Source organism: Leuciscus leuciscus, assembly GCF_965113295.1.
Source record: "Leuciscus leuciscus genome assembly, chromosome: 18".
Lineage (NCBI taxonomy): Eukaryota > Metazoa > Chordata > Actinopteri > Cypriniformes > Leuciscidae > Leuciscus > Leuciscus leuciscus.
In genome coordinates, this window is record NC_138742.1 from 33462182 (window position 1) to 33488736 (window position 26555).

Genomic DNA, 26555 nt, shown 5'->3' on the forward strand with positions numbered 1-26555 from the left:
GAGGGATGTATATTTTTATATAGCCCTCCTGAATGGTCTGCAGTGCTCACACAGAACCCGGTTCACTGAGATCCCACTGCACTTATAACCGACTATATATCAGTGAAGATTGGCAAACTCAGGTCAGAGACACTGAACACAAGCATTCTCAGATACTAGCGACACTAGAAGGATCACTCTCTTACAGCCAATGGGATTTGCATATTTCATTAGAACAAAATCAAGCCCAAGTCATTATGGGTTAAACAAATCAATTGTCTCGTCTTTTTTTCTGCAATTGTGCAAACTATGAAGACTTCCTCAATTTACAGAATAACTAAATAATCCACTTAAGATGATCTATATACAAGTCTGATAAACAATAAATAGATATAATAGTTATTTTAGATCATACAATTTAAATGTATTTTTCGGTTTATAATTTACATAATATGAAAGTGTATTTGTTTTTTATGCTTTGTATGATGACATCCAAATGACCAGGATTTTTTTTTTTTTTTTTTTACACCAAAATGATATGATTTCATTTGACTGCATACACCTGACTGCATTAGGTTACGTCACAGAAAGTCAAATCACGGGTCGACACAATGGTCAAATCAGATAAAAACACAAAACAACAGACTCCAAACTACACTAAAGTTCATTTTAAATCATTATTTTGGAGATCCTTGATAGGCAGCACTAAGATGATGATCACATATATCTCTCTCTAAATGAGTCCGTCTGGGAATATCATGGGTGTCACCAGCAAGCCAAAAGTACTCAAGCATCCACAGCAGGTGCATAAATATGTTATGTTTTCTCAGCCCATAACCGAAGGGAGATGCAGCCAGATGGAGTGCAAATACAAAATTTCATGTAGTATCATTAGTAGGTTAGTTCACCCCTCATTGGTTCACCATCTGCTTCCAATTGAGTTCTCCAGTCTGAGCCAAGCTCCGAGAGAGGAGGTGAAATCTATACCACTCTGACCCAAATCCCACATCGAGTTCATTCACTTTTCATTAACCAATGTTTACTGACATTCACAATTCTGTCCTTTATGGTTTTAGAATAAATCAAAAAGCGAACTAAAAAGTAAGTTCATGACATATATTCTGGATGGACTGAAAATGTTGAAAATGCTTACCACATATTTCTGGTCAAGACTTTGCTGTGTGCCAGGACATTTATGCGTCCGATAATAGATAGTGTCCCAGGGTTTCTTCCTCTGAAGTGTCCTCAGTTTCAGATGAGGAACGATATTTCCCTGCTCACCTGATGCCGTGTCAGTGGCTTCACCTGTTCTGCTCCTCATCTGCCATATTTATGATGATATACAGTATTTTGGTATGAAGTGGGCTGGGTTTGAGGATTGCGATTCTTCTTCAGAATGAGCAATGAATGCATGAGTTCATTTGTACCTCGTGGCAGCCCCAGATGTGTGTGAACAAATTAATGAAACATGAATTTTGCATTAAATTCCAAAATGTTGGTAATATTCTATTGAGATCAGAATCATTTTCTTTGTGTACGATGTTAACATATGCACATTAAGGTAAAGACTTGCGTGCCTGACCTGAAAATGTGTGTGTGTGTGTGTGTGTGTGTGTGTGTGTGTGTGTGTGTGTGTGTGTGTGTGTGTGTGTGTGTATCCGTTGGGGGGTGTTGACTTTCACATGACATTGACGCTCTGTAAATGTTGAGTAGCTGCTGATCTCAGACAGGATTCAGCACCAGTGGCTTGTGGACAGCTCCCGCAGGACCGCTTTACATGGACACAACACTCATCTCTGGAAGTTTACAACTCAGAGAGCGATCCACGGACACCTCGCTGCATGACACACGGACACATTGCCTTTGGAAAACAGTCACAATTCACTGTAAGTAGATGGAAATGATTTGCAATGTTTCACTGATTTGAAAATGTTCAAGCGTGTGTTTATGTGCATGCATTACAATAGTAAATACATCAAAACATAGACGAAAAAACATAATTGAGAAGCTAGATCGTTCTATCGAAAAAATATATATTTAAATTTACTGTCATGAAAGACAGTTCTGTCTCAGAGACGGCAGATCTCTTAGTGTGTGTGTGTGTGTGTGTGTGTGTGTGTGTGTGTGTGTGTGTGTGTGTGTCGCCTTCGAATTCAAACCGCGGACTGCGTTTGCAGGGGGAAAAAAGCAATGATTTCGTGTGATTCGGTGTCTTCAGGTTAACCGAAACTGTGTCGAGTTCGATCGGGGGTTTGTGTGGATCTCTACTGCTGTCTGATATCAGAGACATGGCGACAAACAACACCAAAAACACCGATGGACAAGTTGTGACGGAACTCAACGAGATCACAACTAACGACAAACCCAAATCTGAGGACGCCAAACCAGAGAAGAAGAAGAAGGACATTCCAGTCAGAGAAACTTGGGGTGGGAAATTTGATTTTCTGCTGTCATGTGTGGGCTACGCCATCGGCCTGGGGAACGTGTGGAGATTTCCTTATCTGTGCGGGAAAAACGGCGGAGGTAAGAGACGCTTCTCCAAGAGTCTGAGTCTGAGATGTTGTGCCAGGGTGTGTGTGTGTGTGTGTGTGTGTGTGTGTGCTTTGTGTTGCTGTGCACAGCCCCACTTGGTGCTTTCATGTATTTCTGTATTGATTCCAGGGGCTTTCTTGATTCCTTATTTTTTGACGCTATTTTTTGCGGGAGTTCCTCTGTTTTTTCTTGAATGCTCTCTTGGACAGTACACATCCATTGGCGGCCTTGGGGTTTGGAAACTAGCTCCAATGTTCAAAGGTATATCATTTCTATTCTGCAAAATACGAGCTGGTTTCTTGAAGTGTGTGAGACCTTCAGTAAATGCAGTAGATGAGTAGATTTAAATGCATGGGTCATGTGTTGTAAGTTGTTCTTAAGATGCTCGCAGATCTTCCAGTTTGAAAACAAATGATCTAATAAGGCATCTATAATGCTGGATAAAAGCCGTACTGTATATGCTGGCTTTGACCAGGTGGTTCACATTCTGCTTTGAATGTAAGTTATAACACAATCTGTCATAACTACAGGTGTTGGTCTTGCTGCCGCTGTTCTCTCATTCTGGCTGAACATTTACTACATTGTCATCATTGCCTGGGCCATTTACTACTTATACAACTCCTTTACCACTGTAAGCATTCCTCGTCACGTGTGCTTCCATATATATATATAGATATATATATTGGCATGTTTAGGTAATTATTCTGGGGTATTTATTAAATAAAAAAATTTAAAGCATTGTTCTACTTTTTGTAGGAGCTTCCATGGAAAACTTGTAACAATCCATGGAACACAGACAGATGTTATACAAACTACAGCATAGTAGACACCACCAATCTCACCAGTGCTGTCATGGAGTTTTGGGAGTAAGATCTGATGAAAAAATCGATGTGCATGACCTTCTTTGACCTTTGTACATTAAATTGTCTTGTTGTCAAGTGTAATTGTGTTGCATGATGTGCTTATACAGACGCAATGTGCATCAAATGACTGATGGCTTAGAAAAACCTGGTGAAATTCGTGCTCCACTTGCAATAACACTGGCCATTGCCTGGGTCCTCGTGTACTTCTGTATCTGGAAAGGTGTTAGCTGGACTGGAAAGGTGAGATGTCTTTGTTGGTCTGTCTTCAGGGCTTCGGTCTGGAATTTGAGTGAGTTTCTAATAATTTCACTACATTAATTGTAAAGCACATATGGTTGCAATAAACTGTGGATCTATGAGTTTCTTGTCCCGTGAAAGCAATGCACAATATTTCCTGCAGTTTCTTTTTTTTTTTACAAGCATTTGCATGCTGAACAAATACACGTTGGGAATATCTGATAGAGAAATCAATGTTTTGCAGGTCGTTTACTTCTCTGCCACCTACCCGTACTTCATGTTGTTCATTCTGTTCATCCGTGGAGTGTCCCTGCCTGGGGCTAAAGAGGGAATCTTGTTCTATATCACTCCTGACTTTGAGAAGCTGAAGGAGTCTGAGGTAATTTCACACGTTTAATCATTCAAACGAGATCCTACAGACCCAGTCTAGCTGATAAATAGCTTGATTTTCCGTCTTAGGTTTGGCTGGATGCTGCAACACAGATTTTCTTCTCCTATGGTTTGGGTTTAGGCTCCCTTATTGCTCTGGGCAGCTACAACCCTTTCAATAACAATGTGTACAGGTATGAATGACGCAGTGACATGATCTTTTTCAAATTCAGCTAGTATAACTTGACCCTGTTTCAGGCCTCTAAACTTTGATTTTATCTCGAGCATTTCTTTTTTGATGCTGTGAATAATGTTTGCTTGCAAATGTGAACAAGCCAGCCTTATAACTGTGATTGACTGTCATGATGTTCCCTGTCTTCAGGGAATTTGAGTGAGTTTGTATGAATAGTGAGAATTAATTTCAAATTAAACAGTTGATTCTGGATTTGGCTATATGTCGTTTACATAATCCATCTTCTCCTTAAATACCAAACTGATGTGCAGCTTCCAGGTCAGGTGTGTTGTATAGATGCTTTAGCACATTTGAAGACAGAATCCTTTCCCCCTTTTTTTCTGCAGGGATTCTATCATTGTGTGCTGTATAAATTCCTTCACTAGTATGTTTGCTGGATTTGTGATCTTCTCTATTGTGGGCTTCATGGCACATGTCACAAAGAGACCAATAGCTGATGTAGCTGCATCCGGTAATCGATTTTACATAATATTTTACAATATTTCACTTTGAAGTAGTGTTAAAATCTAGACATTTCTTTCCGATAACTGAAATGCTTCATTTTTTCATGGCTTGCACAGGTCCCGGTTTGGCGTTTTTAGCTTATCCAGAAGCTGTGACGCAGTTGCCCGTCTCCCCGCTGTGGGCTATTCTCTTCTTCTCCATGCTGCTGATGCTGGGAATCGACAGTCAGGTGAGAATAGCACATATTCAAGCTCTGACCTAGAAACAGAAGTGAACGGGATCTGTTTGGTACTCCAGCATATCAGTGGCGGTGTCCCTGGTGGCCACACAGGGAAACATAAGGAGCATTAAAAGACTTAATTAGCCCTCAGCCCAATACAATCTTTTGATGCTGATTTCTGCCTTCATGGCTACAAGATTTTAAAACGATGTTCTTTATCCCTTAAGATGAAGTTTTGGTATTGTTTAGTGGCAATGTTCAAATAAAACCAAACTGAATCCCAACCCTGTGGCATAAACAAATATATATATATATATATATTTTTTTTTTTTTTGTCAATGAGTTGTGTTGGTTTTTATTGTTGTTAGTTTTTTTTGTTTTTTGTTTTTGTCATAAAAAAGCTACAATCTGATTGGATAAGCCATGTTGAAAGTGTAATTGCTAATACACACACACCTGTGCTCATAGGTTTATTGAATGCAACAACAAAGAGCCATGAAAAGAGTTTGCCATATAAATGTAATATAACAACCTCATTGTTGACACTGTCCTGCAGTTCTGCACAGTGGAGGGCTTCATCACGGCTCTGGTGGACGAGTTCCCACGGGTGCTCAGGAAGAGGAGAGAGATTTTCATTGCATGTGTTTGCGTTGTGTCCTACGCCATTGGGCTGTCCAATATCACACAGGTAATCAGTCTTGAATATGATGAGGAGTGATTGCAGGATACAGGGACTTAAAGGACACGCTTGTGTTTTTCCTGTGTTAGGGTGGCCTCTATGTGTTTAAACTCTTCGACTATTACTCAGCCAGTGGGATGTGTCTGCTCTTCCTGGTGTTCTTTGAGTGCATCTCAATCTCCTGGTGCTATGGTGAGTGCTTTTTCCGTCCTGTTACACTGTGTCTGTGTTTTGCATTGTGCTCATCCTTTGCACTGTACAGCATTATAAAACTGGACACAAATGCTTTGGTCGTCAGTCATAAATAGTCATCAATAATTCTGTCACGACAAAAGTGCATCCAGTGGGACAGGACCACTCTGAATGCAAAATTACGGTACATCATCGCCATTACTGTTGCAAAAAATACTTTTGTATATATTTGCATATTGTATATTTTTGTTAATTGCGTGTTATGTGTGCAAATATGTATGTATGAATGTGTGTGCAAAGTTTTATTTTACCATGACAATAAATCTTGAATTTTGAATAGACCAGCCAATTAATGTGTACAGTTGGTACTCAACCAGAATAATACTTTTACCGCCACCGTTCCCGCGGACGTAAAATTGCGGGTGTGCATTTGCTGACTTTTACCGCTAAGAGGCGCTACAACCACAGACTTTGAAAAGTGTCAGTTTATTCTCTCTATTGCGTAATCTGCCGACGTCTCATTCCTCAATAGAACACTAAAAATAATCAGCTTCATTGCACCTAATTTTTTTTTGTTTATTATTTTTGTTATTAATTTGTTTTTGTTTTTGGTTATGGCGCTGCTCCCCCGGGGAATAGGCTTCTGTTGCCCACCGACGGCTACAATATGAAATATAGGCTATATTATTGTCGTCTCTATTTTTAACTTTTTATTTTATTTTTCTCGTCTAAAAAATGTTCTATTCTGTTTACCATAGTTGTAGTATTTCATCCTTACTGTTAATTGACATTAACCCCACTTACATTTCAAAATGCGGCAATTGCTGCAGTTTTGCACAATATCCCTTTGTGCCATCTGGCGGTCATTTCGCGAATGACTTTGAAATGCGACTGGTTTGTTTTTACCGCGGTGGTTTTGCCGCGGTGGCTGGCGTCCTGGTTGACTACCTACTGTATGTAAGGAAACAAAATTGAATTACAAACTGAAGTTGGTAACCATCATAAATTCAAAGTTGTGACAAGGATGACAAAAATATTGCTTAAGATTGTCGTTTTCATTGATATTGACTTGTCATTCATTGAAATTGATTTGTCATTCATTCATTTAGTCCCTCTCCTTCAGCACTACATTGGCCTTGGTTTGTCTATAGCTTCTATTTCTCAAGCTCTTTTTTCCTGTCATTTGGTATTGCTACATCCCCACTTCCTTTTTTCTGCCAGTTTCTTGCCATTACTTGGTTATGAATTAGTGTTTGATGCTTCTGCCTGCAGGTGCTGACTAGTCTCATGAGCTTTCTTCAAGTCTCTGTACCTTGAGTTACTGACATTGTTAACTCTGTATATGTCCTCCGATATGTCTATTGCCATCATTAGTGCTTTTGCTTTCCCTCTGTCCTCAACTAAGGCCATTGGTAGGATTTCTCAGTCTTTGCCTCCTTTGCTGTCTGCTAGTTTGACATTTCAGGGAGGGGCCTATTTTTCCATGGATCTTCCTGGCATTTTTCCCATTAATCCAATCTATCAATCAGCAGCTGCCTGGGAAATTGTATTAGCTCCTCATCTTTGAGAGTAACATGTCTGATATACAATGAAGCCTTCACAATTTTGACCCCTTTACAACCATCCTATCACACGTTTTTTTTTTTTTTTTTTTGGTTGAATGACATTTCCATGTCTTTGCTCTTGATCAGAGGAACTCAAATTTAAATCTTTGTTGTCCACTCAACAGTTTTCCACTGAGCTGAGGGTCCGCAGACTCCACAGGACTGTATTACATCTAGATTCTCAATATGATTCTCTCGTCTCGTTAAGTTTTTTTTTTTTTACTTCACTGTTTAATTGGTAATTTTGCTCAAAATACATTTGCTTTGATGATTTATAGTGCTGCTTATTGTTAGCACTCTTAACAATCGCCACCATCTCGGTTTGGTGGATGCTGTAGGTTTGGTGCTTCTTTTGGTAAGAATGTCTTACAATCTTTTGCGAATGCACAATTTTCCTTGTCAAGTCAAGTCAAGTCACCTTCATTTATACAGCGCTTTTAACAATATGAATTGTTTCAAAGCAGCTTTACAGTGATAATAGGAAATTACAGTAACAGAGATTGTTTAGGCTTTATAGCAGCTCTAGAATAAAGTTATTGTCCAGCTGAAGTTAGTTTTGATTGATTGATTCACTTCCATTGCGAAGATCATTAGTTACCAACTTAGGGGCCGCTAACATGACACCGTTCTAACAGAGAACACTCAACGCGCTCCGGCCCGCTCATCCGCACAAAACAGTGCCTGGTGTCTCGAGAACGCAAACCCTGAAATATGTTCCAAGGTGCAAACAATTATCAGTTATCTCTGCGCAAACCTACGCAACCTGTGCGCAAACACCGACGTCGCACTCATGCGTGACGTGTATGTGTATGCTTCACGTGGTGACTCAGTACAGATAAAACGACAACGCTTTATCTGTACAGAGGTAAAGGGAGGGGAGGGAGGCCTTCACAGGGGAGAGACTAGATGACACTTCAGGACTGCGCTGTCGTCGTGTCCAGGCGCAGGTCCTTCATCAGATCTGGATACGGCCTGGATCCGGCGGACTGCGGTAAACCTCAGGATAAACAGAGAGACTAATATTAGCGTAGATGCCATTCTTCTTATGATGTAACGAGTACATCAGGATTTATGGGAAGTGTTCCCGGTTCCGGCTGACCTAATCTATGTAGCCTAACATTGAATTATAGAAGTCTATAATGTGTTATGTGTATGCTAGGTCAAAGAGATGTGTTTTTAGTCTAGCTTTGAACTGACAGAGTGTGTCTATGTGCAGACTAAGTATCACTAAGTATCACTTCTTTTGCTGCCCATTTCGCTACTTCATCTGCAAGTCTGTTTCCATTAGCCTCATCCGATTCACCTGTTTTATGACCAGCTACTTTAATGACGGCAAGTTTCAATGGTTGCTGTGCTGCACTAATGAGCTCGGCCACAATGTTATGGTGTGAAATTGGTTTTCCGTCTGAGGTTTTGACATTTCTTTCCTCCCACAATTTAGCAAAGTCATGGACTACACCGTATGCATATTTAGAGTCAGTGTATATATTGATGCACTGACCTTTTGCCAATTGACAAGCTCTCGTTAGAGCAATTAAGTCTGCAACTTGTGCTGATTTATATGGCAAAGAATACACCTCGATTACACGATCAGGTAATTCAACAATAGCATAACCACACAAGTTTGAAACAGGATCCATCGATATACCAATGCTTCCCCTCCTCCAGGACAGATGTAGACTCATCTGGCCTGCAGGAAGACGAAGTTTGGATCCTGGTCAGGCAGTCGTGGTTATCACTCTGAAATTCACCTTGTGTCAGCAACCTGTGCAAATGTACAGTAGGGCCATGAATAACAGAAGTTACTTTCAACGTTAAATTAGCAGTAGCTAACAATATAGCCTCATAGCCTGAACGGCGTTGGGCAGTAGAAACAGTAGAAATGTTATGCATAATGGCTCCTACCTGGTGAGAATTGTGAACTGTGAATGGATGCAATAAAACAACCTTTTCAGCATCCTGTACCATGATCTCTGTAGCAGCCACTGCATGCAAACAGGCAGGGAGTCCCCTAGCCACTGAATCAAGGGTTTTAGACAAATAAGCTATTGGACGAAAGGTGCCCCCATGCTCTTGGGCCAGGACCGAGCGGCTGTGCCTCCACCTTCATGCACGTACAGGTGAAACTCGTGCGTGTAACAAGGAAGGCCAAGGGGAGGAGGCCTTAAGAGGGAGGATTTCAAATGTCTGAATGCTTGATCCATCTCAGTTGTCCATGTAATGTCCTCTTTATCATCCAGCGTAGCTTCTCGCAGGATTTTGTCATACATGGAGCTATTAGGCACCCATAATCGACAGTAATTGACCAGTCCCAGAAAGCTATGCATTTGCTTCCGTGTTGATGGATGCTTGAACGTAGCGATGGCTTTGACCCTGTCAGCAGACAGACGAACTTGGCCTTGTGACAGTTCATGTCCGAGGTAATTGACTTTCCTCTGCACCCACTGAAGTTTCTCTTTAGATGCCTTGAAACCAGCCTCTGCTAGAATGTTGCAGACAATTGTAGAAGCAGCAGCACACATGTCCTCAGAGGCCCCAGTGACTAGAATGTCATCAGCGTATTGGAGCAGGCAGGGGTCTGGGGGGAGTTTGACATCTTTCAGCGTTGCTTGCACTATAGCGGAGAAAACAGCCGGAGAATCTCTGAACCCTTGTGGGAGTCTCGTCCATATGTATTGATAATTCTGAAAACAAAATGCAAAAAGCGACTGAGTTTGGCAATTCACAGGAATAGTGAAGAAGGCGGAGCTTAAATCAATGACAGAAAAGAATGCATGTTCTGAAGGGATAGAATTTATTATAGTTTGTACATCTGGTACAATAGGAGCAAGTGGTTTTATCAAATCATACATTTTTCTCAGGTCCTGCGTTAAACGGCAAGAACCATTTGCTTTCTCAATTGGATTGATTGGTGTGATATAAGGTGAATGAGTGCGAACCAGAATGCCTTGATCCAGTAATTGATCAATGAGGGTTCGAACTCCCTCCTATTTTTCCTTTGAAAGTGGATATTGCTTTTGAAACACAGGCCTATTTGTTGTCAAATTGGCCATGTATGGCTTTACATCAATGAGTCCTACTTCATCCTTATGGGCCGCCCACAACTTGGGATTGACATCAGCTATGTCCTGTCTGAGCTCAGTTGCAGGCACCTCCTCGAAGAGAGCACTTCCTGTGTCGGTCGTGAGGGAAAAGGCTGCAGGAAACATGAGTTGCAGAGAGTCAGTGTCAAAAGCAAGTTTAACACCCAATTTATGCATCAAATCTCTACCTAACAGGCAGAATGGAGAATTTTGATGTACGTGCATTTTGAACAACGATGGGACATCATTGGAAGTAACCGGTAAAGATGGTGTCATTTCACAGGGACGTTGTTAATTCCCACAGAGTTGATCTTTTTCCCCGTGATTGAGCCCTCGTAGTCATGGGAAGACAACGATGAGATTGAGGCACCGCTGTCGACTAGAAAAATGGTTTACGATCAACATTTAACTCAATAAATGGCAAAACAGTTGACTCATTCGGATAACTTATGTAAATCAGTGAAACATTTTCAGAAAAGGGCTCAGAACTCTGTGGGCTGCTTCATTGTGACCCCCATTCAGTCAGATAACAAGACCTCTGCCTTTGGGTGGAAGAAAGCAAGGGGAGGGGGTTTTGGCCTAAACATCTGATTCTCATTTGTCTGCTGAAGTCTCACAGCTTTTTTGCTACAAAAACGCTCAGTATGTCCTAATCTGCCACAGAAAAAACAAAACATTTTATGGCCTTTCTGACATTGGTTGACGGGCGATTTTGGATGGCGGCATTAACTTGAAGCAATGCTGGAACTTTTCCTTTGGAGGCATTAAAGTTCACGCAAGCGTCGGCCCAATTCATCAACAGATATATTACTGATGTTTGTTGTAGTTAAACAGATCAATTGTGCAGTCTTGTTAAGCATGTTATTTAAAAATGTGTTCACAAACAGCAGACAATTGTCATCAACAGGAATTGCTGACTCCTCGATCCAAGCATGTTTAAATCTATAAAAAAATGCAACGGAACTTTCACCCACTTTCTGTTTAGTATTTGCTGCATGCTAAATGTCTTGTTTAGCTAAAGACAGCTTCAGTAAAAATGCAGTTAATTGTTTGAATTTTTTTTTTTTTTTACCTGAGCTGGCCCATTATCCAGTCTTTATCATCATCATAATCTGTCACCTTAGGTCCAAGTGAAAAAGGTTTAGACAGATCAACAGGTTCCGAATCTTTTAACACAATGCTACGGGCGGGCGGTGCATCGTTAACTGGGTCTAAAAGGTCAACCAATTAGTTCTAGAACTTTTAATTAGAACTTCAATTAGTTCCTCCTCTGTGATATCGGCAGGCAATGTTTTAGTCAAAATGAAACTGTAATCTCGCCCAGTCAGTTGGCTGTACGCTGTTAACCGCTTCAACACCGACACATAATGATGCGGAGATCTAGCTGGATCCGGTAATTCTTTACAAATTGCTATTACTACGGATTTTAAATCCGTCTGAAGGTTCCACAAAGGGAAATGCAGTCGAGGTCTTCAGGTCAGGGTACAACCTATTTTTTATGGGTTCCGAGACGGCAGACATTTGAACACTCTCATACCTCGGAGGGAGGGGCGCCTTACATTTTCAGGCTGTGAGAGGCTTTTTTCCTTCTCAGGCTGTGAGATTGAATTGAGAGAAAGACTTTTTTCCACCCAGGCTGATCTGCCTGAGAGGGAATGGGAGAAATATGTTTGTCTTTTTCTTTTTCTGGACCGCGGTTCCAGTAAGATTGCATCTTTTTCCAAGTCTTATAAGATTCTTTCATATAATCAAAATCCCAATTTGGATATCCCCAATTCCCAAAGACCACATCTTTTGCTTTACGCATATCTTCATCTATAAATGAGCCGTCGCGAGGAAACGGATCTAATTGTGTTTTTCTTTCCGACCAACCCGCCAAATTGGATAAACATGGTTCTGCGAATAATGCTTGATTATTCCTGATCATAAAATCTTTCGGAGATTCGTCAATTAACGACGGACTAATTGTATTCTATTATATTATCACATATGCATGTGATAATATTAGATTCTAGAGTATGATTACGACAATGAGTAGACGTGTTGTCTAACTCCAATAGAGTTCAGAATGTCTTTAAATGCCAATCCCAATGCATCTTTTTCCTTATCTACATGTATATTAAAATCACCAACAATTATGACTTTATCTGCAGCCAGTACTAACTCTGATAGAAAATCAGCAAATTCTTTGATAAAGTCTGTATGGTGCCCTGGTGGCCTGTATACAGTAGCCAGCACAAATCTCAAACGTGATTTATCGTTTACACTATATATTGCTATATTAAGCACCAACACTTCAAAAGAATTATATTTGAAACTAGACTTCTTAGTTATTCTGAAGATATGACTATAAATTACAGCAACACCACCTCCCCCTTTGCCTTTCAGACGAGGTTCATGTTTATAACTGTAATCTTGTGGGGTTGGACTCATTTAAAGTAATGTAATCGTTTGGTTTTAGCCAGGTTTCTGTCAAACACAGCACATCTAGGTTATAGTCTGTAATCATATCATTAACAATAAGTGCTTTTGAAGTAAAGGATCTAATATTCAGCAATCCAAGCTTTATCATTTATTCATCTGTATTATAGCTATTTTTTATTTGTTGAACATCAATTAAATTTGTACCCTTAGATGGGTTTGGATGTTTTTTGTATTTCCAAATTCGGGGCACAGACACAGTCTCTATATGATGACATTTAGGTGAAAGAGTCTCTATGTGATGGGATTTATCTGACCTTGGTGACGTGAGACAGCTAGCAGACGGTCGGTTTAGCCAGTCTGTCTGCTTCCTGACCTGAGCCCCAGATTGTCATGTTTGAGCTCTAAAGGCCCATACACACCGGGACGAATATCGGCGCGCGTTATTCGCCAGCGTTTTTCAACGCGTTTTTTGTGTTCACACCCAAGCGATTTTCGCTGACGATGAGCCGAGTGAACATGCAAATTCATTCCCTGACATTAGATGGCGCTTAATGTAAAACAGAAATACAATACCACTCCATAACAGTCTATACTCTGCAATACCACTCCATAACAGTCTATACTCTGCAATACCACTCCATAACAGTTCTCTTTTAACAAGATTTTTGTAGTCGCTGTCGCGTTTGTCATATAGTTCTTTATTCCGACACCAACGAGACCAGCAGCTCTACATTCATCTTGCCTTGCATCTTCCTCGTCATTTCTTCCCGGCAGTGTCTGTCTATGGGCAGTGTAGACGCTACTTGGCGTATATCTTCTTCGCTGTTACGTATGTGTGCTCGGCAAGACCGTTTTGTGTTTGAGCGCCCCCAAGTTGTGTTTTACTGTAACTTCAGAAGCTCCAGACACGTGAGCAAAAGCGCCAATCTCATTGGTCGGATAGTTTTTGACCAAACCAAAAAACCGAACCCGAGGCGTTTAAAAAAAAACTACACTTTCACGCGTGGCGTTTTTCGCGTCGGTGTGCACACTCACATTGGCGCCCTTTGTTTAGTCAGGAGGCATTAAACGTCGGCGAATATCGCGCGCGAAATTCGTACCGGTGTGTACGGGCCTTAAGACTATGTGCCATGTGCCACCGCTTCAACGCCATCTCTATTGCAGATGAAAATGGTGATCCAGAAACGTCAGTGGACAGGGCCATGAATGAGCTTACCGAATCGATCTCCGATTGTACATCGACAGTGTGCCCACCATCGAAGCGTAGATCCAAGCCTTGGATCACTGGGGAAACATTGGCCCTCATTGAACAATGAAAGAAGAATAAGCTGGCTAACCAGGATGAATATCGTCGCCTTCATAAGATCATACGAAAGAGGCTAAAGAAGGAATGTGCCGCCTATTGGGAGGAACTTGCTGAGGAAATGGAAACAGCAGCTAACCGCAAAGAATTCCGTACCTTATATTCAACCATCCGGCGTTTAGCAGGGAAGAACAAGCCACTGGTCAATAATATCAAGGACTCGACGGGGAAATTCCTAAGATCAAATGAGGAACGCCTAAACCGATGGAAGGAGTATTTCCAAGACCTGCTCAACCATCCTGCTCTTCAAGGTCCGACGGCAGATCCAGACCCAGTTGAGGACCTGAGCACCTATGTGGACGACCTAGAACCCTCCTTACCTGAACTACGAGTTGCCATTAAATCATTAAAGAACAACAAGGCTCCTGGAGTGGATAGCGTAGTGGCAGAGGCCTTGAAACATGGAAGAGAAGTTCTGGAAGGCCGCCTACACATGTTGCTAGGACTGATATGGAGGACTGAAGTTATTCCTACTGCTTGGAAACGGGCGACCATCATCCCGACTTTCAAGAAAGGGGACAAGTCTGAGTGTAAAAACTATCGTGGCATCAGTCTCCTGTCGATCATTGGTAAGGTGTTCATGAAGATCATTCACCGGCGGATGCTCAAACGCCGCGAGGAAGCGGCTAGAGAAGAACAAACGGGATTCTGGCCAGATCGCAGTTGTTGCGATCAGATCTTCTCCCTTCGCCAACTTCTAGAAGAGAGGATCCGATGTGGCAAAAGAACAGTGTTGGTTTTCATTGATTTCTCTGCAGCCTTCGACAGCGTGCACCGCCCAGCCTTATGGAACACACTACGAGCGGAAGGGTACCCCCCAAAGATCATACGCCTCCTCCAGAACACCTATGAGGGGTCGACCAGCCATGTACGAGTTCAAGGAGGAGTGACAAGCGACTTTAAAGTGAATTCGGGAGTTAGACAGGGATGCATTCTCTCCCCCAGCCTGTTCAATGTTGTCGTGGACTGCATCATGAGGCGGGTCTTCTTTGGACGACGCGGAGTGAGATTTGGAGCCGGGTTCGCCGAATATGCCACTGACCTGATGTATGCTGACGATAGTGTTTTTCTCACCGATGATGATGCCGAAGCCTCCACAATTATCCAGGATATCGTCGAAGAAGCTACAAGATTCGGGCTTAATATCAATGCTGCCAAAACAGTTGTTATGACATCAGACAACTATCCGGCAGCTGTATACCTCAATGGGATCCAGCTAGAACAAGTCGAGACATTCAAATATCTGGGGTCGACCATTCAAGGTAATAAGATCGCAGCATCAGTCGACATTACCCACCGAATCGGATCTGCAACTTCGGCCTTTGGTTCGACTTCCTGGTGCATCTGGAAGAAGAAGACTTTAACAACAGCAACGAAGGTCCGTCTATATCGCACTCTGATCCTACCAATTCTCCTATATGGAGCGGAAACTTGGGTACTCTTAGAGGCAGACGTGAGAAGACTGGAGGTATTCCAAATGCGCTGCCTTCGCCGGATTCTTGGAGTCACACTCCTCGACAAGATCCCGAACGAGGAAGTCCGCCGTCGCTGTTCTCACCAACTGGAAATCAACGTCTTGATCAAACGTGCCCGCCTCCGATGGTTTGGACATGTTTGCAGGATGGATGAGCACCGTCTCCCATACCGCACCCTATGGCGAACCAGGCCTGACGGCTGGAAAGTATTAAGAAACGCACCTAAAAAGACGTGGATCAAACAAGTGGAGATGGAACTAGCAGCGTATGGTATTTCACCCGATTATGCCAACAAGAATGCGGCTCAGGACAGGAAGGGGTGGAGAAAGATCGTGGAGTTCGTATGTGAAGGCAATTTCCGTTCAGCACCCATGGTTCCATATAACCTACGGCCACGTTAGGACTATGGAATCTCGGGAGAAAAAAAAAAAAAAAAAAAACTATGTGCCATATTACTAGAGAGAAGAGGAGCACCATCCCAGGAGGGATGAATACCATCTCTTTTCAACAGGTCAGGTCTGCCCCAAAAACTTTTCCAATTGTCTATGAATTCTATATTATTTTGCGGACACCACTTATACAGCTAGCCATTGAGTGAGGACAGTCTACTAAGTATCTCATCACTCCTGCAAACAGGAAGGGGGCCAGAGCAAATTACAGTGCCTGACATCGTACTTGCGAGTTCACACACCTCTTTAATGTTAATTTTAGTGATCTCCGACTGTCATACATCATTAGTGCCGACGTGAATAATAATCCTAGAGAATTTACGATTACCATTAGCCAGCACTTTTAAATTTGCTTTGGATGTCAGGCGCTCTGGCTCCCAGCAAACATGTGACTATGGTGGCTGGTGGCTCTATTTTCACGTTCACGTTAAGTTTGTCAACCTTCTTCAGATCTGACAATTTGGCCATTGTCAGCTCATCCGACATTTACTATTTTGCTAACGGGACTTGACCAAACAAACCTACCTGAGATATGTCAATGTCTCTACATTAGGACCTAAAAAGAGTGAAAGATCATCATAGTTTATGACATGCTGCTCTGATTGGCCGCTATGAAAGTTATTTTTGCTTTTTTTTTTACACTATCATTTTTTTTTTTAAAGCTGTCACTAGGGTGGGACCCTTTCAGAAGGTACTGACATGTACCATTTAGGCACTAATATGTATCTTTAAGGTACAGTATTAATATGCAGCCTCTAGAGTTAAATAAGGTACAAAAGTGTCCCTTTTAAAGGGGTCATGACATGGTTTTTGTTTTGGTTTTATTATGTTCCCTTAGGTGAAATTATAGTATTACTTTAGTTTTTTGGACAAAAAACTTTACATTCTAGTGATTTATGTCCTTTTCCCACCCTGTTTCTCATCCTCTGATTCAAACAGTCTGTTTTGGGGGTGTTTCCCCTTTAAGAGTTCAGTGTTAACACCCACTGTTATGAGTGGCTAACGTCATTGGCTAGAAGTAGTTTTAAGATGAAATACATTACTTACAGTTTGTGGCGTCGTTGTTGGGCCCAGAATAGTCGGCACGGCCTGATCTTTAAGCAAAAGTTTTCTGGCAAAGCCAGCATCATACTGCGATTTGTTCTAAAAAAACAGTCATCCTTGAAATGTAGAGAACACAAGCTTAAATAAACACTGCCGTGACTGGGACGTCCGCAAAAAATAAACTGCATCCATTTTTCCCTGACGTCTGGATCGTTCGGCAGCGTATTCAAACATTTTGTTTGTCCACAGCCAGGAACAGCACATCTGCGTGGCGTTGCGATCTTCTTGTAAACAGACCCACTCGCTGCACGTCGACTGAACACCTGTGGCGTGACAACGATGTGATGATGCGAAATGAGGCGTAGTTGTCTTGCACTGGAGGCGGTCATATGCAGACGACTGGTACGTCACTTCGTACCGTGACGTCACTTCTTACCATGGATCACCAACGAGCTGTAATTAGAACTGTAAAAGGGGAGGACGTCTTAAGCTATGAAACTTGTTGGAAGTTTTAATGGTACAAAGACCTCTTATATACCAAAAGATCAAGGCAAATTTGGTTTCTCATGTCATGACCCCTTTAAAAGGGTTCTATAATGGGGTTACTGTAGCTTAATCCACAAGGAAGATGCGTGATGCTTGATATACTATTTTTATTAAACATGGAGATAACTCAAACACAACTATCCATAAACGTTAAAGTGTTAGTTCACCCAAAAATGAAAATTCTTTATTCAACAATTTCTTCTCTTCTGTGTCAGATCTCCTACGCTCTTTGCGTAGTAAACACAGTACAGCGCTTCCGAGTTTTACGCCAGAATGTCAGCTAATTATTGGCCGACGCTGTTCACATAAGCACAACAACACATGTGTGTGATGCTGATGCAGGAGCCGGCCAATACTGAGCCAGCGTTCTGACGTAGAACCCGGAAGTGCTGTACTGTGTTAACTATGTGAATAGCGTAGGAGATCTGACAAAGAAGACAAGAAATTGTTGAATAAAGTCATTATTTTGGGGCTTTTTTGTGAACAGAAAGTATTCTCGTCACTTCATTAAAGTTGAACCACTGTAGTCACATGGACTATTTAAACGATGTCTTTACTACCTTTCTGGGCCTTGAAAGTTGCAAAGACTTTGCTGTCTCTGGAGGGATCAGAAAGCTCTCGGATTTAATCAAAATAGCTTACTTTGTGTTCCATAGATGAACGAATGTTTTACATGACTTGAGGGCAAGTAATTAATTACAGAATTTTCTTTTTTGGGTGAACTAACCCTTTAACACAAGACAGAGAACTGAGGAAGACTGAAGGCTGAATACACAGAGGAAGGTAATAAACAGAACAGGGAACAGGTGTGGACTAATTAGGGACCATGGCAACTAATGAATGACTAAACAATAGACTGTAAAAATAGTTGGACTACGCACCTTCACTCTCTTCCATTGTAGAAAAGTGAAGCCACCAATGTCCCAATATGGTGCTGACATCTTGTGCTGATTACGCAGACTCTGAGCCAGAGTAGTGAGTGTGAAGTGGAGCCGCGGTATGAAGGCCCTGCCCACACTCCTGCTGAATCGGTTAGTAGAGTTTACTACAGAACAACTGGAATTTGATTGTTTAGTTTGTCTCACGTCCCATTAGCTTACATCGCTTCTCAGGACTTGTGCTGCACACTTGGACTAAACAGTAATAATAAATTACAATAATAAACTCAGACAAGCTCAGCACCGACTTGTTTTCCATCAGCTTATTTTCATGAAGTGGAATGTTTGCAAAGGATTGTGGGTGATTTACATTTGATGCATCCTTTAAAACAGGCCGAAAGAAAGGTGCGAAACAAAGGCTGCCTTCCTAGATCATTCAAATTGAGATGGCCTTCAGCGACGTTTGATGACGTGGCAGCCAAGAGACTTTTCACCTATTATTTATCACCTAGTATTCGGAAATACTACTTTGTCGGCATACTGGTTTTTTCGCATAATATAGTCAGTGTTAAGCTTGTAACTACATTTTTTTTATTAATCACTCATAATATTATTACTTTACTTATTACTTTCTGGCAACAGTAATTCGTTAAACTACTTGTATTATATTACTTTTCAGTTACACCCCACAGAAGTGGTAATTGTGCATTTTCTCTTCAAAATTCTGACTTCGTATGTGTGCCTCTTTGTGTATGTTAGGGTTTGTATTTCTTTAGACAGAATCATCATTTCTATTCATGGGATCTGCTGTTATGACTTAGAGGAAGATCATTCGCTTGCTCATATCTCAATCATATTACGTGTTCATCATAAACTGTCCTGTCTCTTCCTATGACGAAGTTCCACTACACTTTTGAGTTGTTTTCCGTGCATACTAGCTCAGAGAAACGTTTCTATACATGAAACATGAAGCAAATAAACACACGATTACGACAGCTTATGATTTGTCATATGATTTGGATTCTAAAATGCTACAAACAGCATAATTCACCTGTTACCCAGATACGATCATATTTCATGATGTATGTTGTCAAAAGAATTCACGTAAGGTCGTAAGAAAATATTTTGTTTTCTAGATTTTTGATAACAGGTGGATATATTGTATATCAGGATAAAAGCGATATGGATGGGCAAGTCATGTAATGCTAGAGTAAAGTAATGCCACAACTTTTGAAGATGGTGTTGAGGCAACAAAAATAACATTGCAACGAGTTATTTTATGGACTGTAACTGTAATATTATTTCTGAAATCTTATTAGAAACTAGTTACTACTAGTTGCTGCAAAAAGTAATCTTATTACTGTAACCCATTGATAGTAACACATTACTGCCCAACACTGTATGTTTCAAGTATTCGATTTCGGACACAACAAATGTCTTGGTTCGGATTGTATTGACTACCCCTGAATCCTCAGCACTGCTACAGATAAAGATGAATGGATTGATAGATGGATGTATTCCAGTCTATCCATAGGCGCCGATACCGTGGGTGCTCCGGGGCTCGAGCACCCACGGAAAATACCGAGCACCCACAGAAAATACAGAGCACCCACGTGTGCCAGACTGCCAGTAGGCTACATTCATTTAAAATTAATCATTGCAGTTGGTGCTGCTATGTGAGGCGTCTGTCACACTGTGATTGGTTATGTCGCTGTCAGTCGCCTGCTCCATATCCTATCCACCAATCACAGCGTTTCTCGGATGAAAACGCCTCTTTAGTGACCCTGCTCTGTACGCAGAGACACGTTCCTCCTGAAGAATTAACCGCAATGGTGAGTCAACAAATCAAATTTTTACTGTGTGGACTTGTGAGTCCTGCGAAAACCCCCCGCAAATTTTGGTCAAACGGGTGCGGTTCGGGTCGGACACGGGGGAAACACGGGTCTAAACACGGGTTAAAACAATCACATGCAAACGTAAAAATATATCCACATTTTTAGGAACACATCTACAAAAATATGCCCGTATTTCAAGTTAATAAAATAATTTAAAATCCACATCAGTTTATTTGTGTCCACGCCCTCCTAGGAGCTACCTACTTTCACTTTTAAAAAGTCATCATAACCGCGCGCACGATCTGCTTGCAGTCGTCGAGATGGATGCTGAGGAGTTGAAGAAAAGAATAGCTAGTGGAGATGGTAAAGTTGTCGACAAAACTGAAGAAAACAATGTTGTGAAAGGCTTTGCTGCATGCATTTTCGTGTTGGATAGCCGCAAATGTGGAACTTTATCGTGGAGGAAGCAGGCAGATAACTGTTACTGTGGTAACAAACCAAGCAGTTCTATCGAACAGTATTTTTCAAATTTAACAAATTTATCGACACTTAAGTGTCGGCCGCTGTCCATTTCCTAAGGTTCTGAAATGCAGAACTTCTGAATTTTTTTTTTTTTTTTTTTTTTAAGGGCGTGCGCCCATGAGCACCCACGGAGGAAAACATAAATCGGCGCCTATGAGTCTATCCATCAATCCAGTTGCTGCAATATAGTTGCAGTGAATTGATCTAATCCCTATTAAATGTTATGTTTTTTCAGGTGTGAACAAGTTTTATGATAACATCCAGGAAATGATTGGATACAAGCCTTGCATATGGTGGAAACTGTGCTGGGTTTTCTTCACCCCTCTAATTGTTGCTGTAAGTAACCTACTTTATTCTTTTTAATGTGATTTAATGTGATATCAAGTGAGCACTTAACCTCATAAAAAAAAAAATGTAAAAAAATTAAAACAATCTTTTCCTGTAAATTCTCGCTTATCAGGCTTATGCTACTCTGAATAATGCCTGAACTTCGTATTTTGAGCACTTCTTGCGTTGTTTTTGCCTCTTCACGATGACTTGCTTAATTTAGTCCCAATTTGTAAGTCGCTTTGGATAAAAGCGTCTGCTAAATGACTAAATGTAAATGTAAAATGTAATATAACATTTTCTAAAAGCTCTTGCCATTTTTGTGACAAACATTAAAAGAAATGGATAAAAGTAGAGTATACTGTATAAAAGTACATATATATATATATAGTTATGTCTGGAAAATTACTGTAAGACAAAGTTAAAGTTAGTCAAGTCACATTTATTTATAGAGCACTTTATAATATACAGATTGTTTCAAAGCAGCTTCACATTAATAAGCAGGAAAATAATACTGTTAATGTTGCAAATTACGTCAATTATATAAGTTCAATTTAGTTCAATATAGCTATAAGCAGCTCTACTAAATGCAACAGTGTCATTATTCAGCTCAAGTCAGTTCAATGTTGATGCAATTCAGTTCAATAACAGTACAGATGCTGCAAGGTTATTCACTGTCCAGCTCAATTCAGTTCAAAATTAGTTGTCTTGCATTAGTCAGTTGGTCAAAACGACCAAACTTCCAAACTGTCACGTTTAGTATTTGTTAGTTCATGTTTGGCTGTTAATTTGACCCAGTTTTTCCAGTGTGTCTCTTTGATTCAGTATCCTGTTCACCTGTGCATCATTAGTCATGTCAGCTGTGTCTTGTTTCCTTGATTTAGTCCATGTGTTTAGTCCTGTCTAGTTGTCTGTCGTTGTTCGTATTATATGTTGGTTGTTCTGTGCCTGAGCTGTTCTGAGTGTTTTGGTTCTCTATTTTGAGTTTGTTCAATAAAAGCCTGCTGCATATAGATCCTGCATCCTCTCTGCTTCAGCCTGCATGTGATAAAACGACAGACTTTTAAAATATGGATCTTCACTGCTTTGGCCCAGAAGGGTCTCAACTTTGGGGAATACTCTGTGAAGTTCTGCCATCTTGCCATTCTCTCCCCCTATGATGACGAAACCCTCAGAACACTATATTGGATCGGGGCCAACTACTACCACCCAATTGAACTTCCAGACACCCGAGGGCTTCCCTGGAGGGAGGCCATTCTCAAGTGTCTGGAAGACATGTACCCCCGATCCAGAAAACAGCCAGCTCCAGAGTCTCGTTCCCTCATGGCCACCGCCACGCCTGAGCTCTCGGTCAAGATGGCCGCCACCACGCCTGAGCCCTCTGCCAAGATGGCCGCCACGGCGCTTGAGTCTCCAGCAAGATGGTACGGGTATCCCCATCCCCATCCAGAGACGACTCCAGTCCCCGAGCTCACCCCATAATCCCTCTTTGCCTACAAACGCCTAGCTCCCCCCAAGAAATTTGGGGGGCCTATATGACCACTGCCATAGTGGTCGGGCCTGGGTCCCTGGGCAAGGCCACGAAGGCGGATTATCTCAGGTCTCCCGAGTTGCCGGCTCCGCCTTGTTCTCCCGAGCTGCCGGCTCTGCCCTTTTCTCCCGAGTTGCCGGCTGCGCCCTGTTCTCCCGAGCTGCCGGCTCCGCCCTTTTCTCCCGAGTTGCCGGCTCCGCCCTGTTCTCCCGAGCTGCCGGCTTCGCCCTGTTCTCCCGAGTTGCCGGCTCCGCCCTGTTCTCCCGAGCTGCCGGCTCCGCCCTGTTCTCCCGAGTTGCCGGCTCCGCCCTGTTCTCCCGAGCTGCCGGCTTCGCCCTGTTCTCCCGAGTTGCCGACTCCGCCCTGTTCTCCGAGTTGCCAGCTTCGCCCTGTTCTCCCGAGTTGCTGGCTCCGCCCTGGAGGCTTCCTGCTCTGAGTAAGCCACACCCCCGTCAGCCTCCAGAGCCCCCACCCTCCCTCCCACCTGTTGATGTAATATGGCACAAGGCCGTGCCTTGTGGGAGGGGTTGTGTTCTGTCATGTTTAGTGTTTGTTAGTTCATGTTTGCCTGTTAGTTCATGTTTGCTTGTTAATTTGACCCAGTTTTCCCAGTGTGTCTCTTTGATTCAGTATCATGTTCACCTGTGCATTGTTAGTCATGTCAGCTGTGTCTTATTTCCTTGATTTAGTCCCTGTGTATTTAGTCCCTGTGTTTAGTCCTGTCTAGTTGTCTGTCGTTGTCCGTATTATATGTTGGTTGTTCTGTGCCTGAGCTGTTCTGAGTGTTTTGGTTCATTTGAGTTTGTTCAATAAAAGCCTGCTGCATATAGATTCTGCATCCTCTCTGCTTCAACCTGCATGTGACACAAACATGATCGATGGTGGTTTATGGTAAATATAAATGTTGTTTACAGCTTGATACCTAACACGAACCTAAATTTGCAATAATATTTATAATAGAACAAAATCTTAAGGGTTTATTTACAGTGTTCATTTTACTACACCATTATTTGTCCTATTGACTCAGTTTATTGGGTATCCAGTGTAATTACAGCTGTAATACATTTTTGTAATGACGATTATACTGCTGACCTTCCCCTACACTTTAACCCACCCTTAAATCTACCCATACCAGCAAACCTGCCCCTGACCTTACCCGTATCCCACCTCAATAGCATTGTACATTGTACTTATTTTTTTGATGCAAGTACTTAGTAGTTAAAGACACCTAATATAAAGTGGCACCATGTTTCTAAAGTCTTGTAGTCTTCACTATAAAAGTAAGAATCGTTACAGATTATGGTGTGCAGTAACTGTGTGAAAACTGCAGTATTTTTAAACAGAGCTTTCCTGCAGGGTGTGTTCATCTTCAGCGCGGTGCAAATGGTTCCTCTTAAATTGAACAACTATGTGTTCCCTAAATGGGGGCAAGGAGTGGGCTGGCTCATGGCTTTATCCTCTATGGTTCTCATTCCTGGTTATATGGTCTACATGTTCCTCACCCTGAAGGGGACATACAAAGAGGTAACTGTTTTCATTTACGTATAAAATAATGAACAAAGATAACACAGGCATTACATGGTATATCTTTGCTTACTGGTGCTGGTTCTGGGGCCTTATTTTAGCGGATCAGGATAATGCTGCAGCCTCCAGCTGTGAGGCGTGCTCAGGAGAATGGGCCAGAGCAACAGCAGGTTCAGTCACCGCCACAGCTGCTTGAGCAATCACCGCAACCGCAGCAACCGGACCAGGCACAGCAGCAACCCCAATCACCGCAACAACCACAAGCACCACAGCAACCACAATCACCACAGCAACCGCAATCACCACAGCAACCACAATCACCGCAACAACCGCAATCACCGCAACAACCGGACCAGGCACAGCAGCAACCGCAATCACCGCAGCCAGAGCCGCAGCCTCCGTCTCAGCCTCCGTCTCAGTCTCAGCCGCAGTCTCAGCCGCAGTCTCAGCCTCCGCCTCAGTCTCATCCTCCGCCTCAGTCACAGCCTCCATCTCAGCCTCCGCCTCAGTCACAGCCTCCATCTCAGCCTCCGCCTCAGTCTCAGCCTCCGCCTCAGTCACAGCCTCCATCTCAGCCTCCGCCTCAGTCACAGCCTCTGTCACAGCCGCAGGTGCAGGCTGATAGTTCATCTCCAACTAACCCTGGTAGCGATGCCAATGTCTAAAAGCAGTAGAGGTGAACCCCAGCAGAGAGCAATCAAAGATTAACAGCACAGAAAACTTCCATGTTTATACAGTAATAGAATCATCTACCTCCAGGGGTCATAAATAATCAAACTAAACAGAAAATGTGACAGAAAATAATAAAAAACACAAACAAACAAAAAACACTTGCATTTGAAAAACTTACACACAAACACAAACTCTGTAAGCTTTCCAAATGTGAAGCAACGAGTGTCAGTGTTAAAAAAAAATGAATTAAACTATGTATTATGTGAATTTGTCTCTACTAAGGTTATACTGTGAGTTAGATTTAAGGACAGTGCATTGTTTTGCAATGCATAAGCTATTTATGTAAGGTATAAACAGTTTCTATGTTGCACTGGGACAAAGCAGGAGTCCACGATTATGATTATGTTGTATTGTGGGTCATTTGGAAAAACCAAGGTGCAATCAAGCAAGCCCTGTGTCCGAAGCACAATGAATTTTTATTCGGTAGAGCCCTTGGATGACCCATTATATGTTGTTGAATATCTTTGTTGAGAGAGACTGTTATTATCTTTTTCTTTTTCGAGCTAAAAAAGAGAAAATACTTGTATGTGATTTTTAGAATTATTTTTAGAATGCTTTGTACTTTAATGTTGAGACCAAGGACCAAAATCATAGACTAAAGCAAAAACGAATCTATGCCTGGCAGTGTGTAGTTTGTAAAGCACAGGGTACAAAAATACAGAAAATGAGAACACCGCAAAACACAGGGTGAACATTTTTGCAGATTATTCTACAGATTACTGATGAGTGCTGTCAATTCAGTGTCCTGTTTACATGTCCCCTCAGGAAAAAAAAAAAAAGTCTCAGATATGTCTCTGACCCTGAGTGCATATCAGCTCCTTAAGCCTGTGATTTATGTAGTCGCAATTTGCATGACCATTAGTTACTTCATGTGCCAAAATGTTGAATCGTTAAAACAAAGCAGAAATGCACACACGAACTGGCCACTCGATAACAATGGTTTACACTATACTATATTGTGCCATACCTTTTTGAAAAAGGATACAAAATATTTCTTAATAGTTAATACCATATTTTAAGTAAGTAGCATATACTAAAATCATAATTAGGGCCCCCCCCTAGACTACAGGGGCAATGATGTGCTGACAGTTTCCGTCAAAGGCAGCTACACGTGAAAAGCATTCGGTCATGTTAAACATGTTTACTAAGAGGAGATACGTACCTACATAAAATGTGAAATGGCTATGTCCTGTGAGTTTTGTACAAAGATACTTTACTGCAGTTTTATCTGGAACTTTATTGTAAAATTGTATTGTGTAAAACATGTAACCGTGAATGTCTGTACTCCATTAAGTTTTTTGTCTAAATGTTGAAATATTTGAAAAACAATTGCTGTTTTCTGCAATAATATTTTGAGCTCTGAAGCACATACCTTATGGAAATTATGAGTGATGATTATAAAAAGGATTATAAAACAAATAAGATTTATGTCTCGTAAGAAACAATATTG

At 41.7% G+C, this 26555-nt stretch overlaps 1 protein-coding gene across 1 annotated transcript; it reads left to right on the top strand.

Moving 5' to 3' along the window:
* Positions 1-1239: 1239 nt before the first annotated feature.
* On the top strand, positions 1240-26136 carry slc6a1a (solute carrier family 6 member 1a). Its single transcript, XM_082146012.1, has 16 exons — positions 1240-1332; positions 1706-1865; positions 2198-2502; positions 2641-2772; positions 3042-3142; positions 3268-3377; positions 3482-3614; positions 3856-3990; positions 4071-4174; positions 4560-4684; positions 4794-4906; positions 5454-5585; positions 5666-5768; positions 21227-21327; positions 24206-24373; positions 24475-26136. The coding sequence occupies exons 3-16, from the start codon at positions 2268-2270 to the stop codon at positions 25036-25038; spliced, it is 2256 nt and encodes a 751-aa protein (XP_082002138.1). The 5' UTR covers positions 1240-1332; positions 1706-1865; positions 2198-2267; the 3' UTR covers positions 25039-26136.
* The last annotated feature ends 419 nt before the right edge of the window (positions 26137-26555 follow it).

Excerpts from the sequence above, each read along its gene's own strand:
- slc6a1a (XM_082146012.1), top strand. The coding sequence starts at position 2,268 with ATGGCGACAAACAACACCAAAAACACCGATGGACAAGTTGTGACGGAA. Across the intron at positions 3,143-3,267 it reads TATACAACTCCTTTACCACT|GAGCTTCCATGGAAAACTTG; the intron begins GTAAGCATTCCT and ends TACTTTTTGTAG. Across the intron at positions 24,374-24,474 it reads TGAAGGGGACATACAAAGAG|CGGATCAGGATAATGCTGCA; the intron begins GTAACTGTTTTC and ends GCCTTATTTTAG.